At 40.8% G+C, this 26,489-nt stretch overlaps 1 protein-coding gene across 6 annotated transcripts in view; it reads left to right on the top strand.

Moving 5' to 3' along the window:
* Nucleotides 1–12,846: 12,846 nt before the first annotated feature.
* The window catches only part of STXBP5 (syntaxin binding protein 5), a 109,848-nt gene continuing 96,205 nt past the window's right edge, over nucleotides 12,847–26,489 (top strand). For 5 of the 6 annotated variants that reach the window (XM_034060436.1, XM_034060433.1, XM_034060431.1 and 2 more), the window contains exons 1-2: nucleotides 12,848–13,103; nucleotides 15,582–15,679. In XM_034060436.1, coding sequence (XP_033916327.1) covers nucleotides 12,951–13,103; nucleotides 15,582–15,679 — 251 coding nt within the window. In that variant the 5' untranslated portion in view covers nucleotides 12,848–12,950. Of the gene's footprint in view, nucleotides 13,104–15,581; nucleotides 15,680–26,489 lie in introns of all 6 variants that reach the window. The other variant, XM_034060430.1, reaches the window with a different exon arrangement.

The raw sequence follows: 26,489 nt of genomic DNA, 5'->3' as shown, positions 1-26,489 counted from the left end.
CTGTCCATGTCAATGATAAAGATATTAAACAAGACCGGTCCCAACACCGATCCTTGAGGGACACCACTCGTTACTGATCTCCAGCCGGACATTGAACCGTTAACCACAACTCTTTGAGTGCGACCATCCAGCCAGTTCTTTATCCACAGAGTGATATATAATAGCTGTTCAGACAGACATCATTAAAGACTGAATAAGACAAGCTAAGTCTTTATTTATCTATAGTTTGTTTGACAATCTACATTGCACTAAAATATTCAAAATGGTAAAGCTGGGTTTTATTGTGCCTTTATTGCCTTTATTTGGGAGTTTTCTCAGTTAAAGGTAAATGCATCTCCACCTTGAGGCTGTTCTCAGCATTCCTGATGTCAACACAAATAGTTTCAGAGCAACCTCAGACACCTAAAATAATTCTTGTGTGTACAGACACTTCAGAAAAGAAACAGTGCTCTTCTATTTCAAAAGAATCTCCAGTGATGTTTAAGACTTCTGTATGTAAGGTATAGCAATGTAGACCCATTATTTTATTTCTGACTTTTTTTCTACATTGTTTACTATGCGGTGAGAAGGAAAAGAAGGTCATACCCTATGAGAAAAGTGGAAAATTACATATGATGAGACACAAAAAAACATTTTCTCTCTCTTTTTTAAGCCTAACTGCGATTGCATGAAGGGAATAGGACTTTCTGAGAGGCTTACTCCAGCTTGTAAACTGATTTCAGAAACTTATGTATATGCATAGAAGGCAGCATGGAAGAGAATAATAGAATAAGCAAATAAGAGTTAGGAATACAAGTATCAGAAATCAATTTAGGTATCTAAGGAGGAAGGGGATCTTACAGAACTTGAAAATGCTGACAAAATGCTTGAAGTTGAGATAATATGAGACCAAGAGTAAGTAGGGGTAAAAAGAGAGAACGATAAAATGGTAAATGATTGGCAAGGATGACAACTTATATTGCTGTGTTTCATGGAAAAAAAAAGTGTGAAAAGTGTTTTTAAAGAAGACAGAGATATGTTGTATTAGTTGTTACGGGATGAGGATTGAGAAAGGAACACACACTTGAGGAGAGAAATCTTTATGACACTGAGAAAGAAGAGTAAGTAAAATTGGAGCTTGTGTTGCTGTGGAGAGGGAGTATGGGAGGAATTCAAGTACACTACTTGTAGTGCTGGTAGTATGAGCTCCCACTGTGAACTGTGTCTGATGTATGAATAACAATGTTCTGTGAGGAAGACAGAGATTATCTGGCATCTGGTGGTGTAGCAGGCAAATATTTTTGTATCTTTTGTTACCCCGTTACTGGAAAGTTCCCAGATTTTATGCAAATTTGCACAACAAATTATCTCAGGAAATCTTTTCTGGTTCAAACATTTTCATAAAACTGAAAGTAATTTTTAAATCCTTTTCCCTTGGATTTCCAATTATCACATATACTTTTACATTTGAGCAATAAAAGGAACAGCTGAGGGACACGAGTGTTGACTAAAGCAAGACTGATAGAAAATTGCATAAAAATACGGAGGCAGGGGCATCTAACTGTCCTTTTCATAGTTCTCACTCATGTGATACTGTGGCAGCTGAGGTCAGTTGAAGCACTTATACTCACAATTCCACATTCAAGGAAGCAGGAATTGAAGGAAAAGACTTCCACCAAAGAATCTTCTGTCTTGGGATGGATTTCTCTGTTAATCCACTGGAACTGGAAATTGCTGACCTCCAGGTCACACAGGTCACACTGCTTTTTACCCATTTGCAAACTTTGTATTATATAGAAGAAAAGACTGGGGAGGGTGTGGTATCCTAACTTTTCCAAGTAATATGCTTATTTCACAAACACTACCAGTGCACATAATTACTTCAAAAAATAAATGTTAGGCATGGTAGATTACAATCTTTATTTCAGAGTTTATGAAAAACAAAGCAAAATCTTTTCTGAAATTTTATCATAGTATAACTGATACTTTTGGGTTCCTTTTCTTGGAAGATGCCTTTTCAATGTAGTTGTCTGCACCTGAAAACTCCAAAGTCATAGGCATTATGAATTTAGCTGTTAGAGATATACTTCAAGAAATTTTGCTTATATGAGAATAATTCCTTGAAAATACTATTCAATGGCCTAAAGTCTTAGATCTAAAAAACTGTTTAGTGCAGGATCAGTAAGATAGACAAAGAAATGTCAAAAGCACGTAACAAAACATAAAGCAGCCTCACAAATCTTCTAAGTATGTGGTGGCTTCTGGTATGTGAGTCTAGGGGATTCCTAGAAGACAGTGTGCCTGGGAGTTCCTCCAAACCTGAATGGAGTACCCAGGAGAAAGTCTGTAGACATGGATAAAGCATCTAATATGTGGATAATTTCTAAATACCTGGTTAGGAATTGAGGACCGTGTAAGTGGTGGAAATGTAAGTTACCCATGTCCCGTCTAGCCATTGGTAATCCCTGATGGATTTGCTCAATTTCAAAGAAACAATCTACACTAAAAACTACTGTTAAGGACTACAGACTATTTCTGGTAAGACTGGAGACAACAGAACAAGAATAACAAAATGAATTTTGGAAGTATTTCATAATCACTGTCCAAAATGCAGTATTTACTTAATTTTAAGATACACACAGGCAGTTCTCCAAACCCATGCTAGGATTACAGTGAATAATAAGCAGCAAATAAAAGAAAACTGCTTGTTTGCACTTATTTGTCATGACTCATTGCAAGTACTGTTTCCTTTCATTTGCCACTTAAGAAGTCACTATGCAGTGTTAGAAATAAAGAGAAGAATTTTATTTTAGTGGCAAAAACTATGCATTGAAATCAAAAGATAGAACAAGTGAAACTGTGAGTGACACATATCAGAGAAACTCAGGTTTTACTGTTAAATCAGCTCTCACCAAAAAAATGGATGCTCTTGCTTGGGAGTTAAAAGACTGAGAGTCAGAAGATCTCTCAATATACTTCTGTGATATGAAGTAAGTGACATTGCACAATATAAATCTTAAACTCATTTTCACATTAAGTGAAACAAAATGAACAGCTTTAATATCACTCAAACTATGTAACTATTACCAGGTTTTCCAATTTTAAATTTGAGAGTGAATCAACTTTATACATTTTTTTCCCTAAAATCATTCCAGGGATATGAAGGCATGTCCATACTAAATATACAGCAAGGGAATAACTCGCTTACATTTGATATAAAGTTTATTTATGAGATACATTTTTCTCTTTAAAATTTTTTGCTTTTGCTGAATTTGTAGACAAAAATAGTCATGACATACAGAAAAAGATTTCCATGGGACATGAATTAAAATTGCCTTTCCAATAAGAATTGCTACTTTCAATGTTGGCATGAAAATGTCAGGGTCCTAGGGGCACCACCAGCCCTGACTGTTCCTGCCTCAGGGCTCCCCATAGTCCAGGACCCTATGGGGGGTCCTTGGGGCCATCGGTCCCTGCCCCAGAGATGGGGCAGCAGTACCAGCCTCCAGCTCCCCATAGCCCTGCCTTATCACAGCCCCACATCTCAGCCCAGCCTCATCCCATTCCCAGCAAAGTTCCTGGTGCTGGAATTGGGGACTGCTGGAACTGGTGCTGGACTGACACTGTCCTAATGCTTTCCTGGTGCTCCTGACTGCCTGCTTCTAGATGGTGATCGCTCCTGGCTGCCAGTGTCCCTATCCCTGTCCTATGGGCAACCAACGTTCCGGGGAGGCAGTGGCCCTCACCACACGCTGATAGAATGTGTACTGAACTGCCTTTATAATGAAACCTTCATGGTCCAGAGTTTAGTATTTACTGGTTAGGTTTAAGTGCCATTCAGAAGCGTAGCTGCCATTATTGCCTTAAAAGACTTCATCATGTAACTAAAGGCAGCTCAGCCTCCAGGAGGAGCAGCACACTGTGTGCTGAGGAAAAGGACAGAGTGGGGCTGGCTGGGGAACAGGAAGAGGAAAACAGATTTCCTCAACCTGTCAGGGGGCAGAGCTGTGGGTACCCTCAGGCTGTGCCTGCAGCCTCCACCATACCTCCAGACACCCATCAACCTTGTTACAGGACAGCTATTGCCTTATGGGTAAGGGGGAAAATGTAAATCTAATGCAAATTAAACAGCTTCCACTGCAGATTGTAATTTAGGCGTAGCTGTATGAAGCAGTACAAATTGTACCAGACACTTGCACAGCTAAACCAGCACAGCTTTACTTGTGTGTATGTCTCAACTTCCATTTGCTAAAATTAAGACAATCTTTCTTCCCCATTAATCTATCTTGCCTAAAAAGGTGGGCTTCTGCTCCAAGAGTCTTTCTCTCACTGTTTCTCAGGCAGCGTCTTTTCAGCCTGAGCATGTACAATGTAATGCACTACAAAATATAGGTATAATTAGTAAATATTGTCTATTCCTAATTGGCACTGTAACCTGCTCTAACTGCAGTGCTATGGCAGAAAGGACGGTGACTCACAGAGACTTGACGGAGCAGATATTAATGACTCTTTACACACCTTGCCTGAAGTAAAGCTCAAAACCATGTTACTACATCAAGTTGCTGAATCTAATCCCAGCAATACGTCTAAATTATTGGTCAGGACAATGCCATGCTCTATAGGGCTTGCTGAGCTGATCTAGTTAAAGCTTACAATTTCCTTTAGGCTTTAATTCAACCTGTTGCTACACGCCAAAGTTCAATTGCCTCAGTTCGGGTTTCAGAAAGTTTTAGATTAAGTCACCAACCGGACCTAAAGCCTGCTCAAGAAGCTCAGTGACTAGTGTCTCGGGGCCAGAATCCAATAAGATTTCCAATAAGAAATATCCGGCTTATTGACTTTAATAAATTTAAATCTGTCTTGCATATGTTAGGCTTTTCCTACCCATTTACCTTGTTACCCATTTACTTTCTTGATAATTTCAAATCATAATGTTCATAAATTGGAGGGCACTGCCATTTTCTCTAGGAAGTCTCAGCTGTCCTTGCATTTCCCTGGTTCGAATGGAGGGGGAAAGATGAAGAATGAGGTACTGCTTGCCATGCTTGGAATGAAATTAAAACCATAAAGTATACTTGTGCTTTTATAGGAGATCTTTTAATTTTTCTGACACAAATGAGCTAATGAGAAAATTTAAATATGTATCTGGTATTACTATTTCTGAACTGGTGTTACAAGAAGGGTTTACATTCACAGAAAAATGATGACATGAATGAAAATAAATATACCTTAAACCCCCTCCCCCCCAAAAAAAACCAAAAACCAAAACAACAAACCCCAAACAATCAAAAAAGAAAAAAACCCAGCAAACCCCAAAACCAAAAAGCTTAAAATAAAATGATGCATGGATGCATTTTGGATCTTCTAGCTTCAACATCATTAAAGGAATTGTCCATTTGATTGCTCGTGTGCTTAGTCTTGCTGTTTATGTAATTCACTGCTTTTAATCTAAAAAAAAAAAAAGCCAGTGAAATAGTAGTCATTTTTAACAAAGGCCTAATGTTTCTGTATTCTAAATGAGTACTTGTCTACATTGTTAAACTACTGTACAAGTGGAATCCCCTTCCAACTAATGCACTGTAATTACAATGACAGCATAAAAAGTGAGTTTGTTGTTTTTTTTCTTGTAGTGGGCAGTCTTAAAATGACTTAAAATGACTCACTGATGAAAGATCCTGTCTGAAATACTACCCTTCATACAAAATACTGCATATAAACAGATCGCTGTATTTGAAAGATGTTTTTTTTAAATTGTAGCACTATAATTATGTTTAAGAATGGATAAATTAGTTTTGTCCACCATATTTTAGCTTTAATTAATTTAGTCCAGCAAAATACTTTTTCACTTGGCAGACACTCATACTTCATCTTAACTTGGCTATTTTATAAAGCTTGTGTTGATTTCACTTGTAATATTTTGCTGCCTTTTAATGGAGACAGATTATATTTCATATTTTGTTACACAGGTCTTAGACTACTTAGAGTGGAACTGTAATAAGAAGCACTTGTATTATACTTGACTGAATACCATAAAATGTTTCATACATATGAAACAATATTCCTTATTCAGTAAAGTATCAGCCCTTATTTTTCTAGATAGATAAAAGCCTTAGCTTGTTTAAAACCTGTACTAGCATTCTATGTATGAAGATTTAATCCTGCCTTAGGCCTTCTATTAATGTAAAATCAGAAAACAGAAATGCAGCACATGGGATGTGAAATTGTCATTTTATTTTGTAGTAATGGTTACAGAATCTCCATCTTTAGAGATATGCAAATATTAGACAGGACCCTGAGCAACATAATCTGACTTTGAAGTTGGATTCAGTTGATGACTGAGTAGACCATTGGACCAGATGTCCACCAGACATCCCTTCTCACCTCAGTTATTCTGTTTATGATTTTGCATTAAGATGTCACAAGTATCCATCAGAACAGATCAAACTGCAGAAGTAATACAATATAAAGCAAATAATGATGCAAGTTTTGTACTGATTGTAAGTATGTAATACTATCAGTTAAGTAAAGTATGTCATCTCCTGATATACTTTAAGATTATATATACTGTTAAGAAGATACACATATTGCATTGAAGGAAACATAAGGTTAATTACATGTTCAAGTGTGGCATAGATCGAGTTAAAATTAGAAATTCCTTAGTATCATTATCTTTAATTTTGCTTTGGCATCTAAACTACAACTGCAACACATTAAGCAAACTTAAATGTTGAATGTACATATTACATGTTTCTCCTCTAAATCATTACAATCAACTAGCATAAGTAACGATTTTCTTATAAAGCTATAGACTGAAAACCCCCAACAAGTTCAGTCCAAGTGAGAGACAAACATTATGAGATTAATTCATACACACTAAAAAAAAATAAATTTATCCATAAAAATATAGTTAGAAATGGAAGAAATTGACAAGGGATCAGATCCAGCGTAACGGATGTGTATTTTAGGAGCCTATGCACAACACTGTACTTCAAAACAGCTCTTTCTGTGGCTGCCTGGTCAGGATGGTGTTTATTCATGACAAGAAAATGGGAATTTTGAGACACCCCACCTTCCACCTAATGAGCAGACACTATCAAGAGGAAAATGTCATGGAAAGAGAATCTATCCTCTATATATTGATTTGTTTTTCACACACACACACACACACACACAAGGAAAGTAGGTGGCAGAAGGAGATCTCTGCAGCTTACAGAGTATCCAGTTAGAAAGGGAGCATTCTGACTTATGAACCCTGCTCCTGGGACTGGTTATGCACTATGCTCTAGAAAATCATGCACATAAAAGAAATACTCTGCCACCAAAATTGCCTGTTTTGATTGCACAAGAGATTAATTTTTAGGGTACAACTGAAGAAGCTATTGTAACTAAAATGGTGAAGCTGGAGAGCAGAACAGGGTAGAGTTTAATAAGACACCATAGGGTACACTAGGGTAGACATACCTCTATTCTTAACACAGAGCTGGTCCAGGCTCAAGTAAAGTGCAATACAGAAAGCAGAAGAAATCAACAGACTGCATGAACAAAAGAGAACTGTGCATTTTTAGTACAGCATAAAACCAAAATTAATTAAGTGCCTGCACTGGCCAAAGATTTGGATAAGTAGAAAAATAAATTACTCCTTCAGACAGTGATAGAAAGAAAGGATTGGCTGGAGCCAAATCAGTCAGACTATGCTGCTATGATGATATAGCCTTAGGTACTAAAGATACAGCTGCAAAGAATGAAAGTAAGTTTGAAAGCAAAGGATGTGGTGTTAACATTCTTCTTAAATATTTATTTGATGCTACTTATTTTTTATTTAAAGATCTTCTATGTCAGGAAAAAAATGGATGCTAAAGTACAACATTTTTTGAAGGGATTGTGTGTCATCAGTGAAGATGAGACTATATGAACAGGTCAATAGATAAAAAGAAATATATTTTCATTAGATAAGGTAAATTTGTGTAGTTTAATAGCTGACACTGCCTTTGTTTGGTTCAAGATGACAGTGGTGGGACAAAGATGCAAACAGTGAGTTACTAAGGAAGGTGTAAGTTACTAAGGAGAATGCTGTACAGTCTCTGACAAGTCTCACATTTCCATTGCATAGTGCTGCTGTCATTCTTTCCTTTTGCCTTATGTATTCTCCCTTGCTAGGGGACTGTACCTATTCACCTTTTGTCATGTACCACTAGTAGTGGCCAGTAGTAAGAGACCCACAGTGGCCAACTGGCAACAATTCCTTAAATTCTTCCTAACAGCCATGCCTCTTTCTTTTGCTATGCTCCAGCTCAACACACAACAGTTACATAGGCACTTGTGTATTATCTATACTACTTGCGCAGATTAGTGCTGTAGACCCCCTCCAATTCATACTTCAGCAACTAGTATGCACTTGTCATTATTCTTACTGACCTGAGTGTGAAGGAATCTTGGTGTAGTCTGAAGGAGTAGGATATGCCCACTCTCTACCATGCATGTCCATACAGCCTAGTGGCACTCACAGATAGGGTGCGAGCTGTTGTATAGGTCTTTAATAAAAAATGCCCATGATCTGTGAGCCTGCCAAAAACCACACAGGCTTCCAGGTGCAGGAACTCATCATATCAGTACAGGCACAGTCAATCAGGATGTTTCTGAAATGGGTGAATTTACAAAGAGTAGACAGTTGATCTCCATTTAAGGTTATGGCCAGTACTAACATAGCTTTTTTTCTGGGAGCTCACCAGCTAATTGAAACATACTCTAAATTTCCTTCCTGTTTATGGCTTATCCAAATTAAGCTGCAAAAATATCAGAAAGTTCACCTGTAACTGGAAGTCCTCCATAGGATTTGTCACCAATGCAGATTATTGTGGGGGGAAAATAATCATAAATGTTTGACAACAGCCCAGAGTCTAGAAAAGCTTGAGCAGTTTTTCAGCAGCCAGGAGAGATTCCAAAACTCACTTGGATCTTTGGTTGCACTGCCCTGTCCAATATATTTGAGTAGAACAACCTGAACAGGATTAGTTCAGAAATCTTTCCCAGCTTCTTTCTATTTATGGCAAGGAAATGTTTGGCTAGGGCTCAGTCAATCCTGACTGCAGTGTGAGTGACTAAGCACCATTAAGAAGTTCTCAGGAAAGATAAGCATCTCAGCTAGCCTTCAAAGCCTGGACTGACTGACTGTCAAAAGCTTTAGCGCAGTTAGATCTGAAGGTCACTTCTGATGGTTGTTTTCTCATTCATGCTGAGTAGTGCAATAATTATGGTGTGCAGATCACCTGGAGTACACTGCCTTCTCTGGATGCAACGGGTAACACTTCTGGGGCTTATGTAAAAGATAATGAGAATCACTGTAAGTCGACCTGCCACTTCACTACCTACCCACTGTTCTGGGATTACTCCACAAAATATTAGCACACATTATAACTGGGTGGGCTTTTACTCATTCTGGCTTGTGTGGGACTACCATCATTCTTTTTCCTCTTCATGCTAAGTCTGGTGTTATACTACCCCACAAAAAAAGAAGAAATAATAATTAAAAAACCCAAACCACAAGCACAGTGATGGCTGCACTCTGCAGTTATCTGTAAAGTTACTATCTTGAGGCAAAATATCCAACAACTGCACCAACTAACGGTCTGTGTGATCGCACTGGTATGTAGGCCAATGCTGCATGCTCTATTGCCTCAGATCATTGTTAGGAATAGTGGTGGCCTGTGTAGTACCTGTGGAATACTGATCAAGAAACACGTGATCCTCTTTCTCCTTTTCTAGGAGCCATAAATAACAGGATCAGTAAGAAAAGGAGAACAAAGAAGACCAAAGCTAAGTGGATTCATTTGGTGGCAGGGATTTGCGTAGCCAATGAAGATGTACTTCTGGGGGCTAAGAGACTCATGAAAATCTAACGTCAGCTCTATCACAGCTGGACTCTGTCATTGTGGAATAAAAGATACTGCAAACTAGTTGGGTCTGATTGCTTCTTCCCCAGCTGTGCAAGAGACTTGAGCCTTGGACTGAGGTATGAAACACTGTCAAGAGACCACAGATATTAGAAGCCAGAAGGTCTGAGGGGGCAATATGAGGTAAGGAGGTTAGCAGTATTGGTCTCATGTGTAAACAGGATATGGTTATTGAGTAAGAGCTGGAGGCCACAGAGAAGCTCTGAAATACAGCAGCTAAATCCTCAGAGATAATGGTGATGTCTCCTGAGCTGTAGAACTGTAAAATTAAAATGCCCACTGACATCCCAGTAAGAGGGAAGGCTGCTACTAATTTTTCACAGGAAGAGCTGAAGTCCCAGAAAGCATTGATTTGTTGAATGGCATGAACCAGAGGGTGTGAGGAAAGTGAATTGTTGCTGTCTCAATCAGGTGTGTATGGTTTGCCTAAATGTTTCCAAATACTGGTACAATGTTGCAATAATGAAGAAAGTTCTCTTTGTGTTAGACACTAATGTAAACAGACAAACAAATCCAACCTCTCCTCTAAAAACATACCGCCCAGTGAAAGTAAGGATCCAAGGACCAAGTGCATAGTGGCTGTAGTATGCAAAAAGGGTGCTTTTAAAATCCCTTAGTTCTTCATTCAGTTTTGAGGTTTGGTTTTGGTTTTTTTTTATTAATATTACTATAAATAATAAGGTTTGCTGTGCTATAAAAGTTATAACTAGGCATGTTTGTATGTATGTAATGATGGACAGTTAAAGACATAAGAGAGAAATGTGTTCATTTTCCATAAGTTGATTTTCATATCAGAAACTTACTGAACCTTATTCAAGTCTAATTCTTTAAATAAAAGGACTTCTGCCATCTCTGGAAACATTCTTTCACGTTTTACCAAGATGATGAGAACGTCCAACAGTCCTGGTAGCACAGGGGAACAACTCCGTAAGTTCATGACTCAGTCACTCTGCAAGAACACCTAAAACGTCTTGGTTTCTTTCAAATACTTATACATCGCACATCTGTTTGCAACATGGCTGTAAATTGACATGGAGTTACAGTTCTAAAAAGAGTTTGCGGAACTTTTGCTTTTGAGGCTATAATGATCACTTGTATTGTAACTGTTTTGCTGCATTTTGATGATGATGATCCCTCTGTGCACTTCTACATTTACCGTGCATGCCTGACTACCAGGCTGGAAACACCACTTAAAAGCACAATTTTAATGTTTGCGGAGCCTTTTACTGCTATGGCATTCACACTGCAGCTAGAAGATGTGAGGCAAGGTCTTGAATCACATCTCTACAAGTTTTCCCTCCAAAAGTGATGACTGATCTTCCAGTTCTTTTTGGTTGAAAAGAAAGTTCAGGAAAGGGTTGCAAATACTAATAACACAACAAACACTGAGAAAATAGTAGTATGTTAGCTGAACACTGACTAGATAATCCAAAACCACAATCTAGTACTAAAAGACAAATCAAAGCAGATCACATGCGATAGTGGTTAGCAGAAAAGACATGCTTAACTTTGTGCCACCTGCTGAAATTAGTTGTGGTGCCGTAAGACTAGATGGATAGACAGTGGTGACTCCAGCGGCTCGCCTCGCACGGCGAGGACTGACCGTGACTTCGCAGATGGCAGTGCCTCGTCTGCCGTCCAGCCTCTTCTGGCTGTAAACAGCCACCCGCGCAGCTTCACCACCACGGCGGAGGGGTATGGGGGGCCTCGCTGCTTCTGAAACTGTTACTGCCATTGGAAACGCCCGTCCTGGATCGCCTCCGACCCCGCCGCCGCTCTCCTCTCCCACGGCAGCACCAGCCCCACAGCCGCACGGCAACGCCGCGCCATCAGTAAACCGCCGGCGCTGCTCACACCCGCTACGATGACCGGGACGCCGCGGGATGAGGATCATCTCCCCCCCTTCCGCTCCGCAGCGGATTTTCCGCGGTTCCCTCCACGGCAGCCCGGCTCACACGGGAGCCGCCCGTGGGCTTCAGGACCATGCCAGCAGCAGGGACGGCGCGTCCACCTGTTACCTGCTCCTGGCTCCGCCCGGCCGGAGGCCAACACCCAGCTCACGCCCCGCTCGTACCCCTCACGCTATTACGGCCCCGGAGCAGCACGGAGCGCCGCTGCGGGGGGGGCAACTGACAGCGCCACATCCGGGTGCCGGCGCTTTTAGCGCGCATGCGCGTTCATCCCGCCGCTGCGAGGCAGGGGTTCGTGGTAATCGCTAACGCTGCTCCTCCTCGGGGCGCTGCGCTTCCGCGTTGTCAGGAAGGGGGAGTGAGGCGCTGTGAGGCGGGGGAGGCGCCCTCTGTGGCAGTAGCAGCAGGAGGAGGAGGATGGTAGTGGGAGCGGGCGGTGGCAGCAGCCGCCGCTGGCAGCAGCCGTGAGAAGCCCCGCTGGCGACTGGCTGGCAGCTCACGCAGCTCTGAGGAGGCGGAGGGTGCCTGAGCCGAGCAGCGGGGCGGGCGCCTGTGCGGGGGGGAGAGACTGCGGCGGCGGGAGGGGACCAGCACAAGCGCACACACACGCACGCAGAGGCGGATGACAGCTGCGGCCGCGGCCGCCACGATGTAAACCGAGCTGCGCGGGGGAACGCGGAGGCTCCGCGGAGAAGCGAGGCGAGGCAAGGCAAGGCAGCCCGTGCAGCCCCGGCAGCGGGAGGGACGGCCGGGGCGGAGCCGGCTGGGCCCGGGGTGAGCCCTGCGCCCCGGCGGGAAAGGCGCGGGCGGCGAGCGTGGGACCGGCGGAGGCGCCGCCGGTGGGCTGACCGGCTCCTGTTTGCTTGGCTCCAGTCTCCGTCTCCGAGCCCGCGGGCACCGATGAAGAGCGCCCCTGAGCTGCCGGACTGACGCCTCGCCGCCATCCCCGCGGACGAGGAGAGCTGCCCCACGGCGCAGAGCGCGGCTCCCCGGCCGCGTGCCGCCCCTGCACAGCCCTCCCCGGCGGGGACTCGTCTGCCGCCTGCGGGGCGGGCGGCGGTGACAGCGCGCCGGCGAGGCCGGGGAGCGCGGAGCGCCGCCGCCGAAGACCATGAGGAAATTCAACATCAGGAAGGTGCTGGACGGCCTAACGGCGGTCTCCTCCGCTGCCTCGGCATCGTCCGCCTCGCAGCAGCAGCAGGCGGGGAACCGGGAGACCGAAATCCAGGAGACGCTTCAGTCCGAGCACTTCCAGCTCTGCAAGGTGAATGAGTGCTGCAGCCCCTAGCCGGCTGGCGGCCCGGGAAGGGGGCGCACCCGCGGTGGGCTCTGAGGGCTTTGCCTCTAGGTACCGGCCTTCCCAAGCCTGCTCTATTTACTTGTTTGATTTTATTATTTGGGAAGGGAGGGCAGAGGGAGAAGGGAAGGAAGGGGTGGGTGTAGCTGCACAGGTTTTATTGGATTTCCGTAGTCATCTTTCCTGGAGAGTTTCAAGGTTTGTCGTCTTCCAGGCTCTTTCGTGCGTGTAATACTGACAGTGTTCATGAAGGCTTCGTAGAAAGAGTGGGATGGATGGGGGAAGGAGGGATACCTAGCTTTAGTGCAGACCTGATTATCGCGGTGTTTGAGTAGCAGCCTCTGCTAATGGGCCCAAAGGACAGGAATCTGTCGCTGTGCATTATTTGGAAATACATTTTCCTGTTCCTTTGCGCCTGAAAAAGGCTGTAGACGTTTGTGGTGGTTTCGCTGCAGTGTGTTGTCAAGTTGCCGATGCTGCTATTGCATATCTGCTCCAGAAACAGAAGAAAAGTTCCTTTTTTTTTTTTTTTCATTTGCTTGTGCGTGATACAGTAACTGCGGTTTGTGCTTGCACATTTCAGAAACTGATGCAGCGAATTAATCCACCAGCTGTACCAGGAAGAATAAAAACTGATTTGAATGTCAGTAACTATTTTTATCTTTACAATGCACCCATGGCCTATCTCGATATGGATGAATTTGTTTGAGGATTTGCCTCCTTGTTTTGTCTAGTATTGCAGGTGTTTGTGCCACTTTTGCAAGTTGTTCACAAAAAGCATGGAAAAGAGCAGAGCTGTTACCAGTTAGATTTTTTTTCACTGTGAAAAACCAGGAGTTGGAGGGTATGACTGCAACTTCAGTGAATTAGAAGTGTATCAGAAGTTTGCCATGCATTTATGAGGTCCTGAAATAACTCTACTTTAACCTAAAGGGTTTGAAATGCAAGGGTAGCATCTGTATGGCTTACTTTGTGTATGTTTATAACAAATAAAGTCGGTGACACTTTTATGTTCTCAGTTCTGATTTAGTTGCAGCCTGAGAGGTGTAATGGAGTTACCATTTGGTCAATTTCCAAATTAGTCTTGACTAACCCAAAAACTAGGTGTGCCAGTAACTTCATAATAGGCAGGAATTCCATGTTTGAAGTTTGTTTTGCTTTGTTGGTGGGGTGTTCTTTGGTTTTGTCTATTTTGGGTCTAGTTTGGGGGAGGGAGAGGCAGCAGAAGGTTAAGAGGCTGGTTCTGTGGAGCTTAGCTTGTTGGGGTTTCTTTTGTTGTTTTTTTTTTTTTCATGTGCTGAGAGAGGCTGCACTGTCATGTGGGGCCTGTTGGATTGATATTTAAGTGGTTCTCAGACAAGCAGGTCTAGTAATTTAGAGTCTTAGAATCATAGAATAGTTAGGGTTAGAAAGGACCTTAAGATCATCTAGTTCCAACCCCCAGTAAACCATGCCACCCAAGGCTCTGTTCCACCTGACTTTGAACACCACCAGGGATGGAGCATTCACAACTTCCCTGGGCAACCCATTCCAGTGCCTTATCACCCTTACAGTAAAAAACATCCTCCATATATCCAGTTTAAGCTTCCTCTGTTTAAGTTTTAACCCATTACCCCTTGTCCTGTCACTACAGTCCCTAATGAGTAGTCCCTCCCCAGCATCCTTATAGGCACCCTTCAGGTACTGGAAGGCTGCTGTGAGGTCTCCATGCAGCCTTCTATTCACCAGGGTGAACAGCCCCAACTTTCTCAGCCTGTCTTCATATGGGAGGTGCTCCAGTCCCCTGATCATCCTTGTGGCCCTCCTCTGGACTTGTTCCAACAGTTCCATGTCCTTTTTATGTTGAGGGCACAATACTCCAAGTGAGGTCTCACAAGAGCAGAGTAGAGGGGCAGGATCACCTCCTTCGACCTGCTGGTCACGCTTCTTTTGATGCAGCCCAGGATATGACTGGTTTTTAGGGCTCTGTTAAGCATCATGTTAAGTTTCTCATCGAACAACACCCCCAAGTCCTCCGCAGGGCTGCTCTGAGTCTGTAGTAGTTCCAATGTGGAGTCTGGCTTTGTTGCCAAACTTCCTAGGAACATCTTGTATTTTGATAGTTTAGCACCTTGATTAGAACTGAAAAGAAGGTTACTCAGAGAATGAGGTAGATGGAAAAATAAAATCTGAGTTGATACAGTCTTTGTAGAGAAGAAATGTAAGATTCAAATTAAGTTTCGCTAAGTGTGACTGTCACTTGATGATCAAGGATGAAAGGGTAATTATGACTAAAACAATCTTTTATAATTGGTTCATGTAATACAGCAGATCTTATTCTGTTGGTAAAATGCTTTGTAGTTTCTTTTTTAATTGTGATTAACATTGAATAACGTATTATTTTGATTCTGTTTATTTTTGATCTGCTGCTTGGCCTATCGTTACTGCAATGCTCTGATTGGTTAGACTGTACGCCATGGTTTCCCTTATCAACCTTCTGCCTTGGCATTTGATCCAGTTCAGAAAATACTGGCCATCGGGACTCAGACTGGAGCACTAAGGCTGTATCCTTTTATAATCTGAAGCGGTTTTATGCACTTCATGCAAGTAATGTTTTGATTCATGTGCTGGAACCATGCAGAAGTCTGGTGGAAACCAGGAATGCAGGAGGGGAGGAGAAAAAGCTTTGTTTTCTGTTGGTGGGTATCCTGGCTGTTCTTTATGTCAGTTCAAGTTGTATTAATGATGTGAAGCATGGCTGCTTAGTCCCCATTACCTCAAGTTAATAGAAACATTTTGTAGAGTGTTACTAGGGTGCTGACAGTTTACAGCAGCTCACAGCAAATCTAGAGACTTGGGTTGAGTGTTCTTTTGTTGTTTTGCTGTATTCTCTGGGGTGGAAAAATTCTGTGCTGTTTCATGGGGGTTTTTTGGGTGGGTTTTTTTTTTTTTTGGCCTTGTTCATGAGATAAACTTTGTAATATTGTAGTTACCTGCTACTGCTTCTGTATGCCAAAAGATGGTTTCAAGGGGGGACACTAAAGGGTACAGGAATTCCGTCTCACTGATAGCTTACAAGTGACTGAGATGAGCAGGATGAGTTTAATGAATAAAGCACCAGTAACCCTGCTTCTTTTTGTTCACTAAAAATTGAACTTACGCATATGCTCATAGCCATATGGTACTATCCAAGCCATGTAACAACATATGTGTTTAAACATTTATTTTTAAAAGAAGATGCCCCATAGATTTATTTTTTTTAATCCACACTGCCATCGCCCAGACTTTACTTTTCAGCAGAAGGGAATTAATTAAATTCTCTGTTTTCCTGAAATTCACTGAACTCTGACTCTTTTGAGGAAGGCTTAGGCCATCTTGCTACTTAATCCTCTTAAACTGTAGGTAAATCTTATCTTTTCCTTTCCCTTTGCTGCTTACATTAGTCTGCAAGTAGAACTTTTTTTTTGTTTCTTTCAGTAACATTACAACTCTCTACGGTTAATTGCCTTAAGAGGGTTGTCTTTACAAGTTAAAAAAATTAGAGCTTCACTGTCAAATCCGAAGCTGTAAGAAGACACTGAAGCAGCCTGTATGGTATCTATAATGGTATCTATTATGATCTCTTAATTCAAAGTATAAGTAACAGCATTAACCATACACTGCTTTTAATGCTGTATTTGAAACTACCCTGAACTCCATAAATTTTGCATTTAAAAAGGTGACAGAGTTGATTTAAATGAAGAATGAAGTGTGGGTGGTGCTGTTAATTACACTCATATCAGCAGAACAGATGAGAAAAGAGAGACCTAAAAGTAAGGATTCTGTCTGGAGGAGAGATCAAAATGCACTTGTTTAGAACTTGCTTACCTGTAATTTTGGGTAACATTATGTTGCAGTTCCGGAGATGATGACTTGATAAAAAACTGTTTATTTGCACTCATCCATGACTACACCTGTGACATCTCAGAGTGTGAATTGCTTTCTAAATACTTTTCTCAAAGTACTGCAAGATTGTTAGGCAAGAAACAGTTATTGTGAGAGGAAGTAGTAACAATGACAGAAAATGTGTTTCCTAAGGGGGGGAGGGAGGTTTTGTGCTGAAATGTTGGTGTTCCCATAACTTGGTGAAGACGAATATGCTTCTTAGTACCTAGATACAGATCTTGATTTGTGGAAGAACTAGTGAAAACCCCTCAACCTCAGCTGATATGTTAAGCCCTCTAATCCAGCAACACTGCAGAAGTAGCATCTTCCATGATTACTTGTTCTTTGGGATGGAGGTGTACAGGCAGAAGGGATAGACTTGAACATTTTCATGATGTAAAACCAGCCTCTCTCTCGCCCTAGTGAAACTGATTTGAAACTTATTTCATGCTGTTGCTTAATGATAGAAACACATCCAAAAAGTGCTTGTTGACCTACAGGATGCTTTACCTAACAACGTTTTTACGAGCAATAAGCTATGTGCAGGGATTCATTAAAGTGGGAGCCACTTACTCTTTAGAGCTGCAAAAATGTTTTTAATTGAAATGACATGCGGACTGGAAAGACTAAGAGCCAGTCAAGAGGTATTCCACTGAGAAGTAAATCCTAAAAGTGGGAGTAAAGTCAGTCCTCATTTTCTTCTGCATTTATCTTGTGAGAGTATGGAAGTAAAGAAATGCTAATGCTTCTTCCATTGCCTGCCAGCAGATGAGATCTGGGATATTAGTGTTTTCGTTGCATCTTCAAGTATAGGTGCCTATTGTCAAGCTGTCACTTCATTCCTATTGCAAGTAAGTGATCTGAAAAATTTTGAAGCAAATTTTTTTAATTTTTATTATTTTTTTTAGAACCGGTATTAAAGATAAAATATTTTTAAATCAAGGAATGAACTATCCTGTTTTAGATTTCATTAATATGTGAAGAAATAATGTTGCGGTCTTGATTGGCTTTGGGTCATTTATCAGCTAACCTCTTTACAGAACGTGTTCTCTGTATTTGAATAGTTTGCAATTTGGGTATTATAAATTCAAACCCTGTATTGATTAGAGCAGGTTAATATGAATGGGAATTTTCTCAATCACACTCATTCTTTATGGGAATTATGTAACCACTAGTGGAGGAACAGAGAGAATTCTAACACACACATGCTAAATGTTGTTTCTAGTATTGATACAGTTATAATAGAACGAGTTTTTTTTCTGAAGAACCAGAATCTGTGGATACAAATATTCTGAGAATTCACTGAGTTCACTAGTATATTTTCAGTCAGAGATAAAAGACAATATAACATCAACACTATACTGAATTTTCTGAATCCTCAAAGTAATTGTGAAAATGGCACCTATATTTTAGGTATTTGTATGTTTCACTAATTAGATTAGAATTACTACTATGTTAATATTCTTGTCTGCAATCCTAGGTGTGATGGGTTAAAATCAGAGTAGAGCATTGCTGAGTTGTAACTAGTGTGCCAGAGGCAGGACTTTGCCATTCTGTGCCCATAAGCAGCATTTGGTTCTAGATCTTGTAGCTTTGAGAGGGAGAGAAGTCTATAAAAACATTAGGAGCAGACTGCTTTTAGTGTAAAACTTAAACCTTACGAGTCACCAAAGTTACAGCATGGGGTTATTCAGTAGCTTAACTTGTGATGTATGCCAGGTATTTAAAAAAAAAACAACCAAACAAACCCTTGGGTTTATTCCAAGAGTTACTTATAAATATTTCTAATTCTGATTTAGTGAGGTGACTTAAAAGGAAGTGTTTCTGAGGCAGACTGATATTGTTCAGGCATTATCCTGAATTAACAAAGTATGTTGTGCTCTCCACAGAAAGGATTGTCTTGAGCTATTGATAACAGAGGCTCTGTTCCATTTTCAGCTACAGACAACTTTGGTTCCTTTACTGTGTAGGAGGGAAAGTTACAAAGTGTATAGCTTAGTAGAATACAAACCTTGGAGAGGGTTCTACTCTTGATTGTAGGACAGCCAGCTGATGTGACCCTCTCCCTGACATCAGGATCTGTTGATGAAAGTTAAGCTGTTTGATTCTGTGTTCTGTATTGCAGGGGAAACCGAGTGATGAGGTAGGCACAAGAGCAAAAGCACAGTGCTGAGTGACATAAAATCTTAAATTTATTTCTCGCATACACCCACATTCTTCTGTTCATGCTGATTGAGTTGTTCCTTTGAGTTTGTGGTGTTGATCAGAGGACACTTGTTCTAGCTGCTTGAGGTGTTTGAGTCTTGGCTGGTGGCCTGGATTTTGTGTGTGGCAGTTCTGCCTCAGGCTCAACATCTACACAGTCCCGGATGCTTGTGGATGTGTTTCCCACAAGAAGTAATTGTTTGCTCTTGATTACAAACTAGTGGTCAATGTAAGCTGTCTCATACTACAGGCCAGTATCTTTGACTTTCTCCATTCTTAAAGGGATTCAGCTGGTGTTACCGGGGTGGCTTTCACCTTTTGATTTCCTGTCCCAAATACATTAGGTATCAAGTAGTTAAAAGTTCATCTCTACTTCTTTCCTGTGCACACCCAAACCATTACAGCAGAACATGTCATTCTTTTAGTTCCAGACATCCGGAGTCTTTAGGAAGTTTTGTGCATAATTGCCTGTGCTTTGTTTTCCCAGCAGATAACAAAACCTTCTAATAAGTTAAGAGATTAGTATATATGTACTCAAGATTTAACTTGCTTGAATGATTTAATTGGGTAGACTTTCCCCCTATGGCATCCTGACAGTGTTCAGATTCATAGGTAATAGCCTTGTTTCCGTGCTGTCCATTGTTTGTGCTCTTCTGCTTTAAAGTCCTTTTAGAATCATAGAATGGTTTAGGTTGGACCTTAAAGCTCATCCATATCCAACCTCCTGACCACGGGCAGGGACACCTTCCTATGACCAGGTTGCTCAAAGCCCCATCCAGTCTGGCCTTGGACACTTCCAGGAGTGGGGCATCCACAACTTCTCTCGGCAACCTGTTCCAACGTCCACCACCATCCCAGTGTAGAATTTCTTCCCAATACCTAATCTAAACCTGCCCTCTTTCACTTTAATGCCATTCGGTCAGATGCCATCTGGACAGGGTAGCATCTAATCTGTAAAGATGTTTGAGAAGGCATTATGGACTTTTCCAGAATTTGTCTGCCTTTAGGATGTCATTTCATCACATCTTTAGATTACTAATTGTGCAGGGCTCTGAATCTAATAGTTGGCTGAGCCTTTTTGTTTGCTTTTACAGGAGGTAGAATAAGCTTTGAAGCTAAAGGAGAAAAATGGAAGGAATTCTCCTGCTCCCTGCTGTTTAACTGATTCATCTTAAACAAGTTTCTTTAGTTTTCTGTGCTTTAATTTCTCAATAGCAGAACTAGGACAGTATATCAAATGAGATGTATTTTGATTGTCTGCCAATACGAATACAGTATCCCTAGTTCTGTTTCATGCCTTAAAAATACTCATTTGAAGCTTGAAGCTCAGGCTCTGTCTTGATAGAGTGATTTCTGAAAAGGAAGACCATTCAACTAGAAATCTCTTGAGAATAAAGAGGAGTCTTCCACACAAACCAAATTGTGCCTGGAACTCTTTATTCTTTTTAATTAAAGTTGAGTGTTTCTTTCTGTTCCAAACCCAGTTCATGGGAAGAAGAAAAATTGGATTTTTTGTCATTCTGTCATTAAACATCTGAAGATCCCAGTAATTTTGAATGTCAGCATCTGTTTGTTTCCTCCCATTCTTTTCAGAAGTAAAAGATTGCTCTTAATGTAGGCAAATGGCTGAAGTTTTCATATGTTTGAGGTGTGTAAAATTTGCTTTCTCTGACTTCCATTCTCTGGCCTTTGTGATAAGAACTTAAAATTGTTACTCTTTGATCAAAATAGCTCAAAGCCTGGGTGTCCAGTTCCATTCAGTCAGTTACTGATGAAGTGTTTATGTTGCAGCATCTGGATAGTTTTACTATAGATGAATAGCAAAAGATTCAAGCAATTTAGAGAATTCTCTGAAGCTCTAACAAAATCCCATTTAAAACTTGGGATGTGATTATATTAATTGAAAATACTTTTCCTTTGGATCATTCAGTCTATGCTAGGCAGTTTGACTGTGTGAGGGTTTTTTTTGTTTGCTTTTGTTTTTCCTCTCACAGAAACGTCAGCTTGAGATGTTGGGTGTTGGGTTTTTTTTTTTGGTTTTTTGTTTCCTTCTTTTGCGGTTGCTCTGTACCAGCTCTTTATTCCTTCTGGAGAAAGGGCAGTAGGAAAGTGGCAGAGAACAGATTTCAGTTTTTCAAACTGAGCATCTAACTGAAGTTGGCACAGCTTCAAGTGGGATCAGATGAACATGGAGTTCTTTTCCAACCTAAAATATTCCTTGAGACTGTCCATTCTGTGTATATACCAAAGTAGAACTAAACTACTGTTTTGTGGATTGACAGGATTATTTGGTATTTATACATGGAAGAGAATAGTCTCAACCTTTATAAATGCTCTTCTGGACTTAAAACAAATTTTCCTGTTTTGGGAAGAATGCATCGGTAAAGCTACTGAAAATATTACAGAAGTGTCATGTCACAAAAACTATGCTTAAAGCATACATTAATCTTATCACAATTCAGTTTCTTTTAATGTTTCACATTTCTTGTAATTTCTTCCAGTACTTAGTTCATGAGGGTATCATTAGCTCTCATATTTCTTTCAATGAAAAATCCTCATTCCCTCAATGAATAAAATCAACTACCTTTCGATATTCTGAAATGAAGCAAGTCCAAAATGCCATAATGAGTCATGTAACTCTTGATGTATGAGATTATAGCAAGTTAGTCCTACTCAGAGAAAGCTATGACTGAATTCTTTGTAGTACATGGTGTGGTGCAAGAAGCAAAAAAATATTTTTGAAAGTACTTCTTAAATCCATGGCTATACTTGTTGGGAGACTTGGTGTACTGGTTTTGGCTGGGATAGAGTTAATTTTCTTCATAGTAGATAGTAGGGAGCCATGTTTTGTATTTATGCTAAAAACAATGTTGATAATAGAGCGATGTCTTAGTTATTGCTGAGTGGTGCTTACACAGAGTCAAGGCCTTTTTTGCTTCTCGCACCAAACCATCAGTGAGCAGGCACAAGACGCTGGGAGGGAATGCACCTGGGACAGCTGACCCCAGCTGACCAAAGGGATGTCCCACACTATATGGCATCATGTTCAGCATATATAGCTAGGGAAAGAAGGAAGGAAGGGATGTTCAGAGTGATGTTCATCTTCCCAAGTAACCAAATGGGGCCCTGCTGTACTGGAGATGGCTGAACACCTGCCTGCTGATGGGAAATGGTGAATGAATTCCTTGTTTTGCTTGGCTTTTATTTTACCTATTAAACTGTCTTTACCTCGTGAGTTTTCTCACTTTTACTTTTCCGAGTCTTTTTCCCCATCCCATGGGTGGAGAGTGGGTGAGCAGCTGTGTAGTGCTTAGTTGCTGGCTGGGGCTAAACTATGATCATCCTTTTTGGTGCCCAACATGAGACTCAGAGGGTTTGAGATAATGATAGATTTGATTGGAATGTGCTATATTAATAGCTGAATAGCAATAACAGGTATAAACTCACTTGTCAGACCCCTGTGGTTGCCATAGGCTTTCTTGCCTTACGGCATACTAGAGTCTAGTGCTTCTTAGCGGCTGCTGTTTGCTTTTGCTGGTTGCTGTACTGCTCATCTTAGTCTGCTGTGCCCGGGAACGTTCTGGTAACAGCAGTGATGATGCTCCTGGGCTGGCGGATGGCCAGATCATCACTGCTGTTTCTATGCTGCTGTAACAGGAAAGCTGAAACTCCAGCATGAACTCAAGTCAAAGGGACTATCACCTGTGTGTGACTCTGTGTGGGAGCTGGACACCCTAAGGTGTCTATGGCCATGGATAAGCCCAGGCCAGAGCAGGCTCATCTCAAAGTGTCTGGGGCCATGGTTGTGTCTGTGCCAAGGGATTGTGGCCCAAGGATAAGGCCATGCTGGAGAAGGCGCTCCTTGAATCACCAATGGCTGTGCATGAGGTTATGCTGGAGCGCCTTAAAGTGTGTGGCCGTGGATAAGCCCACGACAGTGCAGGTAGACCCTGAAGGGACTACAGCCATGGGTAAGGCCATGTTACAGCAGGATTACTTCTGAAGGGGCTGTAGCTGTGGGTGAGGTCACGGTGGAGTAGGTGCACCTAAGAGCAACTGTGGATGTGGATAAGCACATGCCACAGGAGGTCTTTGATTGGAAGTATTATCACATATTATCACCTTTTTCATGTCAATGCTTCTACCATGGGCACTTGATAATAACACAGCTTACATGTTTATCAGAGAGAACATTAAGTTACACTTCTGTTGACTTATACTGCAAATGCAGGTGAAGGTCTAATGACATAATTTAAGTCTCTGGCAGTGATATTTGTAGCCCTGAATTCAGTCACAGTTAGAAATAATGAAGGTCTTGGAAATGGCTAAAATTGAAATATTTCACTAGTGAGGACTGTGGCTGAGTGGTATGTGTTCTCATTTAGTAGATTTCTAAGATATGTAGCACTTCTGTCAGCCTTTGGAGTCTTGTACTGAAAATCCTGATTCCCCTTCATTTTTACAAGGCTGTCATGAAACTACTTTTTCTATGGTGATCATTTAGCCTGATCTGACACACTGACATTCAGTTTAAGGCCCTCTATCACAAATGAGAACCATCTTGTCTTGCAGTTAAAATCTCTCCTTGGTAAGATTTTTGAAACCCACCTTTGTCTGAAATCTGTGCAGCTTTGCAGTCTTGATCTGCATACTGGTTGTTTTAACTTAATCACTAACTGCAAAGCCTTTGTTTGTTTTGAATCGCTAAAATTCTCTTGGTGGGGGGAGGGAATGCTTGTATTGAGGCAGCTCTACCAATTGCTGACTAAGATTGATTTTAGTATTGTAAAAACTTTCCACTGATGTTCAGGAGTAGATCTTCTCTAGTAATTTGTCTGTGGTAGTTCTACTGTCCAGCAGTGGTTCTGTACTTACAGATTTATTTATTTTTTTCCATTTGTTTGACTTCCTAAGTGTCGAGTGGTGAAAGCAGATTAAACTTGAAATGTCTGCTAGTATAGAAAGCAGTGCAAGATTAAATACTTCAAATAATGCAAGGTTGTGCTGATTGAGCTAATTAAAACACAATACTTTTAAGTTTTGTGTAATAACAATGATGCTGATCTTCTAATACTTGAAAAAGTGCAGTCTGAAGTGTTGCTTCAGACTTCAGTTGCAAAATCAACTGCTAGATCACTGTTCTATAGATAAGTTTATAGCTTGATAAAAATAACTGAAGGCTACTTTATTTGTTTCACTGAATGTCATAGGATTTTGTTTTGTGTCTTAAAGGCAGTAACGAAACCTGGCTTCTGTTTGGGCAACTTGAAGCTTCAATTTCCTTCTAAAATGGAGATAATATAATCGTGGTGATCACTGCTTTCATGTCCAGAATAAGTTTTTGTCCCATTCAAACGAGACAGTGCTCATAAGGGCAATATTAGTGGAAAGAAAAGGTTAGGTTCACACCATGAAGACTGTAGCTCAAACTTGCCCTTTTATAATGTAGCTCCCATGGATTCTCCAATAACTAATTGTTTTCTTCTGCTCTTATAGCCTTGTGAAAGGGCTTCACAGGAACTGTGTTACCTTTGGAAACTAGAGAAACAAAGAAAAGATACAGATCCAAAGGAATCAAGGCCTTCGTACTTCTGCTTAGCAAGCTATTGCTTTATATGGTGTGATTCATGGCATTTCAAGAAGGGGATTGTATTACATAGTCTTTTGAAGCTGCTGCCAGCTTTTTCTTTGTATGTGTTTGATTAACATTATTAGATGTTTGGTTCATGTTAAAATGATACATTTAACACTCAGAGTAGACAAAATGGTAATCCAACTGGTAGCCAATGTTTTTGATGACCTTTTCTACTAAAGGTCCTATTGTTTCCCCACCAACATATAGTCAGCAGCAACAGATGGACAAAAGCAATTTATGGGTTTTTTTTACTTGTTTATTAGGGGAAAAAGAATAGATTTTTTTTTGTGATCACTTAATGTTAATTGATAGTTTTAGCATGCCTGTATTTTTGTAACATATGCTTTATCCAGTCTTAATACCTCGTTAAACAGAGCAGATGTTAATCTTCGCAGTTGAAAAACATTCTTGACTGAACTTTGTAGTGTTGATATGAGAAGTACAGTTACTAAGCTTTAGTGATGCTTATTAATATGCAGAATGGGCTGCTAAGCACTAACTTGCCTGGCATTCCCTTTTTTACATGTTCCAAACTGGTGCAGCGAGATTAGCTTCACAGCTGCCCTTAAATGTCAGATAAAAAGAAAGTCACCAAAAAAAGCCTGCAGTAAACTTCCATTTAAGTGAGTAAGTATAATGAGATTTCTGCTGGCATGGTAAATGTCCCTTCATTCTTTAAAGTAATTAGATGGGAAACATAACACTTTACAAAGAAATCCTGGTGAGTTACTAACCTGTGAAGAAAGAGATGGGGGAGCTTACCTCTTTAAAGTACACAGTCTTATTAATAATGTTTCCATGTTTTCATAAGGGCTGCTGGCCAAAGAAAATAGTATTCAACAGCTATAGCAACTACTCACAAAAAATTACTAGCATTTTAGAAAATTTGTTTTGTACTTCTCCATCTTTCAGTTAAAAAAAAAGTCTAAACCTTACGCTCCCCTTCTGCCCACCAATTACAGTTGTCTTGGACTTGGTTGTTCTTGTTTTCTTTCAGGCATTACACATGGAAGTAATGTGAATATATTCCCAATTATGTTAATAGCCATAGGGAATAGTAAAAAAAAAATACATATAAAAAAATAGGCCTTACAGATGCTCTAGAGAATGCTGTGAGGAAGAGGTAGAAGTTAACTTCTGTAATATTGCTTCTTTCTTGCTTGAATAGTAAGAACTGTGTGGGTGGTTTTTGTTTTCTTGGTTTTTTTTTTGTGGTTAATGTTGTTTTGTTTGTTTTTAACATGAATACTTTTCTGATCATTTTCTGATCAAATAAATGTTTTTCTGGATAAAAGGGGGGAGGGGAAGGGGTGCAGGAAGGTAGGAGAAATCATGGGGAATAGGTGGCATTTCCTGAGCAAACTTTACTGACTGATGACCTGTTCTTTCTGCTGGCAATTCCCAATGGGAGAAGCAGCATGTCAGAAGGTGCTAATGGTGAAGTTTGGTTGCAATATATTTAGGAACTGCCGTTTTACATTTTGGTGTGTCATAACCAGAAGCAAGTCCAGTAGTTTGTGATAGTCTTGTGCTTAGCTAACAGTGCGTTCTGTCATTTCCTGACCATGCTTTATGACATTTGTGCAGCCTCTCTTACCTCTTGTAGTTTT

The sequence above is a fragment of the Melopsittacus undulatus genome, chromosome 3, assembly GCF_012275295.1.
Source record: "Melopsittacus undulatus isolate bMelUnd1 chromosome 3, bMelUnd1.mat.Z, whole genome shotgun sequence".
Classification (NCBI taxonomy): Eukaryota; Metazoa; Chordata; class Aves; order Psittaciformes; family Psittaculidae; genus Melopsittacus; species Melopsittacus undulatus.
Note: the sequence above shows the minus strand (reverse complement) of the source record. Positions and strands in the feature narration are given on the sequence as shown.